The sequence below is a fragment of the Armigeres subalbatus genome, chromosome 1 (assembly GCF_024139115.2).
Source record: "Armigeres subalbatus isolate Guangzhou_Male chromosome 1, GZ_Asu_2, whole genome shotgun sequence".
In the NCBI taxonomy this organism is placed as follows: domain Eukaryota; kingdom Metazoa; phylum Arthropoda; class Insecta; order Diptera; family Culicidae; genus Armigeres; species Armigeres subalbatus.
Genome location: NC_085139.1, coordinates 51852396 through 51858648, shown reverse-complemented (window position 1 = coordinate 51858648; position 6253 = coordinate 51852396). Strand labels below are relative to the sequence as shown.

At 43.3% G+C, this 6253-nt stretch overlaps 1 protein-coding gene across 1 annotated transcript; it reads right to left on the bottom strand.

Moving 5' to 3' along the window:
- Window positions 1-1432: 1432 nt before the first annotated feature.
- Window positions 1433-5228, bottom strand: LOC134206167 (histone H3-like). Its single transcript, XM_062681858.1, has 3 exons — window positions 5081-5228; window positions 4091-4438; window positions 1433-1524 (listed from the first exon to the last, which is right to left on the bottom strand). The coding sequence occupies exons 1-3, from the start codon at window positions 5226-5228 to the stop codon at window positions 1433-1435; spliced, it is 588 nt and encodes a 195-aa protein (XP_062537842.1).
- Between the last annotated feature and the right edge of the window lie 1025 nt (window positions 5229-6253).

The following is a 6253-nucleotide window of genomic DNA, read 5'->3' as shown; positions in this document are numbered from 1 at the left end:
CCTGGGTTGGAAGAAGCGCTCGGTGGTCTAGTGGCTACCGCTTCTGCCTTATAAGCAGGAGGTCGTGGGTTCAATTCCAGGCTCGTCCCTTTCCTACTTTGTATTTCTATCTTAGTTCTTTCTGTGTTCCACGTTCTACCAAAACGATTCCTGCTGTTATAACCTTCCACACAATCCCAAAACCTCCTGTGGCACCTATGAGAGGTCGTAGAGTTCTCTGCATCTTTCTTAAGTAGGTGTCCAACGAACCATCCTTCCCCTTCCTCAGCATTCGTAAGGACGTGGCCAGGACATATCTCGACTATTGGAGAGTGCATTGCTTCCATCTAAGAGGTAGTGATTAGTCCTAAATCATTATCTGTGGTAACGGATGAAGGTGATGCTACTCTCGTACAATAGTCTTGGCTTGTACCACCTACGATTTTGTGCGTATTGCTCAATGCTAATGCTAAGGAGATGATAACCTTGGTTGGAGTTTTGCCACTAGCGCTCTGATTACTCTTCCTTTGTAGACGAGAGAGGTGTCATCTGCGAACAGCGACAGGACCACCTTCTGGGGGTCGGAGGTTGCAGGCCTGTGATGATGTCGTGTACATTGGAACTCACTCCGCTGATTGAGATCCGGAATGTCCTCACCGACAGTTGCGGATGATTCCAGGTTGCTGGGAATATTGTAGCATCGTAGTTCGTACACCAGTCCGCCATGCCGAACATTGTCGAACGTCTTCTCGACATTGAGTAAGCCCATGGCAGAGGTTTTTGAGAAAAACCTGATCCGTCTAAGGCTATTGGTAACTTGAGTCACTTAGTGCACAATGTTGTAGTAATCGACAGATTCAAGTAACAGGCGGTGAGTCGCCTTCTCAAACAGCTTGGATAACCCTGAGAGAAGACTGATGGGACGATAACTTTTAGGAGAGGATCCTTCTAGTTTTCCGTATGGAAGTGGAGATATGTCAGCTTCCACATTGATATTCTTCCCTTCCCCTTCATACGGGAGCTTGGCAGAAGGAAGGTCGTGCGATATGTGCCATCACAAATATTGCCCTCCGCTCGCTTTCAAATCGACTTCTATAAAAACATTATTCATGCCTGCCATATCCTAACGGAACTATCAATTCTATACTTTCGCCTCTAATTCTATCATGAACATGTACGTCCAAGTTTGGAAGATAATATTAGCATTTCCATATCATTAACTAATTCATGTTTTCAAAAAGAGAAGGTATCCTAGTCGTATACAAGTGGACAATATTTTTGGGAGAGACATGTGACGCTTCTTAAGCTGCCTCATTTATACCCAGCTCCGGATTTGGTCGTGACCAAACGACTATTTCGATCCTATTTAAATCTACAATCTCTTTCGGACATTACTGCCATGGATGACCGTTGGTCAGTTTGGACTGATCTATATGGCTGATCTGCAATTGAGCTACAATTCAGTATCATCGTTGCTCTCCGTTTGATTATTATGCACCTTGGCGAAGCACGCTACCAACAACTTGTCCTTGTCTGATGAGGGTGCTAAAAAATCGGAATGGCTCTCAAAGAAAAGAAAAGGCATGTTACGAAAAACACGATTGGGGAGATGGGGATTATTGTCATAGCTTTCAAAGGCGACACTTCTGGTGACCTACGGCCACGAAAGAATAAAAACGAGAAGGAGTTCTGTTTTCGGCAAAGAACACAGCGTCTTTTTGCTGAAGATAGAACTGAAAATGCAACTCATGCTGTTTATTTTGATATTTACATAACCTACTCTAATGAATTGAACTGTTAACGTCAACCACCATCTTTGATCAATATTGAATATTACAGATAAAAAATTAATTTTAGTACCCGCAATCGTTAACCAAATAAGAATCAAAAATAACCCTGATCCCATGCTCGTCCTTTTTCCGCATCTCGATTCAGATATCAATTCCAATCAATCGACGACATGAAAACACTCATAACTATTCTGATGACTGATGCTTGAATGCACGCAATCCACCATCGACCGACAGCGAAGGATACCACCGGTATGAGTAGGACTGCTTCCAATGCAATAATGCCCAGAATTGTTCCTCCGTTTAACTGCCTGACGGATGAATTCAAATATACGAGCGAAGGTGAAGAATACTTATTGGTTTTCCCTGTTTCAATTCCATCGAACTATCATCGTTCATTACCCATCGTTCGAAGGGCTTTCCAGCAGATACAGTAGGAGACCTGTAAGGTGACATTTCAACATGACGATAGAGTCAATAATACATGGTTCACTATTGCTTCATAATTAATGTACATTTATAGACTAGAAGCCTATCACTTGTAAAAAACCATTACATATAATATGGCATCATAAATAAATTCAGAACAGTCGCCATAGAAGTTCTTGACTGTAAAATGTACCGGTTGACAACAGCTGACACATACCTTGTCGCTTTTCGTGCACCAATTATTGAAGTAGCTGTAAATCAAATATTGACTTGTGAGCATTTCCCAGCGCACGATGTAGCTGGAGAGAACACGACATCCAATCATTAACACTGAAGATCAAATATTAGATTTTCGCTTGTCCTAAAAAAATGTAGAGTACATTTCGAACAATGTATAATGGAAGATTTTCAACATAAGCAATAACTTTCTACAGATATTGAGACATGAGCTAGGATAAGCGAGTCTTGCTCAAAGTAGCCTCTCAAATGGGGAGACATTTCAACTGATTTGTATTTTCGATTGAGCAGGATTTTTAATTTTCCGTATTAAAATCCTGTTGAAGGCATGTAAAAAAAATTGACATGGATAGGATTGTCGTGGTGGGAGGGGGCTGGCTACGTGGAATACTGGTTTACATGGATTATCCAATAGTTATAATATTAATATGCCGCATGTCTAACCCAGATTTAAGTGTTCACAGTCTCAGGTTTACAAGTTCAAGTTTGAATGTGTGAAGTATATGCTTAGATAATTCCTTATGCATGCGAAAACACAATGTCTTTTAGGTCGACTTTGAAACCATGGGCAGTGTTATGAATACGTGGGTATGGGTATGTTGTATCTTGCAAATACCATCCTAAAAATGATTCCCGGTGCCCGGTCTAGGCAATTTTCGATTTGAAATTTGTCTCGACCTCCCTCGACCTCCTACGAATGCAAAAATGGTAACTTGGCTAAAACACCTCGCGGTTAATAACTGTGAATGTGCTAAATGAACACTAAGCAGCGAGGCGGCAATGTCCCAGGGGATGTAATGCCAATAATAAGAAGAAGAAGATCCTAAAAATGCTAACAGGTAATTAAATAAAAAACACGCATCCGGAAAAATAGTAGATGCAAAAGTGCGGAAAAATGGAGATGTTGCTTCATTACTAATAGAGCACAACTAGTTGTCGCGATTATATCGCTTGGTCGCTACATGTAATGTTCCATTCACGCTACCATGTCAAAAGCGGCAGAATTGTCGCGTCGCCTGTTTTTGGGGGGAACCTTTAGATAGCGATTTCCAGAAATCAAAGCAAATTCTTTTTGGTATCGCGCGTGAGCACGTGTGGCGACGCGTGGTTACATTGTAATTCAATTTCGCGAGTGGAAAATTTATGATTACCCGTTGTTCGGATGCTAGAAGGACCTTCAAAGCTTTTTGTCGGGCGAAGCTTAAAACTGAAATCATGGGATTTATTAGAATATTTTTGATGATTATAATGTATCCCAAAAGGGGTTGTAATGACTTACGATAGTCTTCTCTTAGTTGGCTAGCTTAAAAGTCCAATGTCCGGCAGCACTGAACCAATGGGAAATAGTGAACTCGCCGAAAACGAATTACTTGTCGTTGTGACGACGAGCTGCAATGTGTGTAGCTAGCCACTAACGATAGAGCTGTTATTTCGAAAACGGGCCTCTAGAAGTTGATACTATGATTGTTTAGTGTGTTAAATTTGATCTACTTCTTTTGAATATTAATCTGTAGTAAGTTTATTGAACTTCAATACGGAAGGATTTATAATTTGATTTTATTTACTCTAGAATTGACATCTTATTCAACCCGTTTGCATGGAGACCTAGATGCATATGTTTTTGCGCTGAAATTAAACACATTCTCCTTTTTTACGACGCACCACCTTAATATCCTTTCGCATGATCGTGACTCGCTTGGCATGAATGGAGCAAAAGTTGGTATCCTCAAACAGGGCGACCAGGTATGCCTCGCTGGCTTCCTGCCGCGCCATGACTGCCGAGTTTTGGAAGCGCAGATTAGTCTTAAAGTCCTGAGCGATTTCACGGACCAGGTGCTGGAAGGACTTGCGGATTAACAGCTCTGTCGACTTCTGATAACGGCAGATCTCACGCAGCGCAACGGTTCTTGGCCTGTATCGATGAGGCTTCTTCATTCCTCTAGTTGGTGGAGCGCTCTTACGAGCAGCCTCGGTGGCCAACTGTTTGCGAGGAGCCTTTCCTCCTGTAGATTTACGTTAAAATGGTTGTATCGTTGCGTCATGGTTTCAACCGATAGACTCTGTTTGGGCAAACTCAAACTGTTCACTGTATGCGCTCCCTTTCGAAGAAATCTTTCCTTTTGCCCTCGTGCTGAAATGACCAGATCCACAAGTTTTAGCGACTTTTCAGTACGGGTGACGTTCGAGCGGAACTATGTCACCGTTTAGCCCAAGCTGTTGCGCTAACTTTGATTCGAATAATGTTCACGAAGAACCCTCGTCAATGAAGGCAAACGTGTCAACCTTTGCTATGAAGTGTGACGGGTAAAACTTTGAAGAGAATCAGAATCAGATGTTACTCGTCCTCCCGAACGGTGAAGAAGCGGATGGTGACGGGCTCGACAATTTCCAGTGTTACAACGAATTTTTGACCTACATTTTGAAATATGGTCAAACAAGCAGACCTCACATAATTTATTCTTTTCTACTGCCGCAATGCGAGATTCTAAATTCATTTTCCGGAATTTCTTACAATTTCGCACTCTGTGATCTATTCCTCCACAAACTGGGCACGGTTCTGTCGGCGAGGAACATTTGTCTGCGTCATCGTCGTTGTGAACATAAATATATCCCTTTTTGTCCAAGCTTTTCTTTTTCGTGTCTACCTTTTCCATCTTCGGCTGTGACAGGACAGAGGACAGTAACTTCACTAGCGTCAGCTACCAGAACGTCCATGAATCTTGCAAATTCTTTCAACGTTGGTAAAGCGTACGCTCGCTTGACCGCTAGTAGTTTGTCTACTAATTCTTCCATTCCGGATCATTCGGATCCGCAAGATGACTTTGCAGGTCAGCTGTAATCAAGTGATCATTCAATTGTTGCACCGTCATTGCAGTGGTCTTCGCCGATGGTTCCGGTCCGTACTCTCTTGTTGATTGTTCGTTGCTTATGATTTTTTAAAGGCTGGCTTTCAGGGCCTGACACCAAACCCCCTAAATTTCCGGAGGACTATTCCTCCATTCCGCACAGTTTCACTTAGAGTCTCTCGCTGGCACTCGGACGATGATCAGCCGCCCCTAACATGGAGAACAGACGCTGTTGTGAGCCGATCCTGACATGGAGAACAGACGCTCAGTAAGATTTGCACCTCCGGAGAGGAGCAAACCCCCCTTTCCCTGCCAGCATACGACCATAGTTCCCTGCGGGGTTGGTTACCCGATCTTCCCTAAGGTTGCTCGTATCCCGTCCAGCACCACGAGGAGGTAGAGATTTGAGTTGCTGGGTAAGAGGCTAAGGACCGCGAGATGGGGTCTATTTTATTCCTTCAGGTACGCGAAATACCAACGGTACGCTTTACCCAGCATTTGCGGTGCCGTTGTTGCACCGTCATACCAAAGCTGATAAGTCATTCCAGCCTCTCAGGTTTCGGCGCTTCAAACCGACGGACCTTATCCAACAAATTTCTAACCATTAGCTCTGGTCGTCCTTACATTCGCCGTAACGTCGCATTGATTGATGGTATGGTACGCTCTTTGGTAACGTCAATTTCCAAATGATCGCTTTTCTCGCAGGTCCTCGAAGACATTTTCGCAAACGGATGATTCGGGAGTTTCTTTGGCCATATCTGTCGGGCAACTATTGGATTTGTTATAAGTTCCGCCCCGTTCATCGAATTATCTGATAAACGGATGTTTCTTGCAATCATGCCGCCGGAGATTGAAACCGCGGAGTGAGGTGGTTGTACACCTGGAGAAATTCTTCTTTCCTGCCTCGCGGAGGCTTGCTCTCCGTCGTCATCTCTGATGAGTCAAGTGAAACATTTGATTGCGCTGAATGAT

What these genes read in the sequence shown, in the direction of transcription:
- LOC134206167 (XM_062681858.1), bottom strand. Translation starts at nt 5,228, where the DNA reads ATGGAAGAATTAGTAGACAAACTACTAGCGGTCAAGCGAGCGTACGCT. An exon ending in CACAGCCGAAGATGGAAAAG is followed by an intron (nt 4,439 to 5,080) that starts GTAGACACGAAA and finishes GTAAATCTACAG; the next exon opens with GAGGAAAGGCTCCTCGCAAA. An exon ending in GGATATTAAGGTGGTGCGTC is followed by an intron (nt 1,525 to 4,090) that starts GTAAAAAAGGAG and finishes CCGATTTTTTAG; the next exon opens with CACCCTCATCAGACAAGGAC.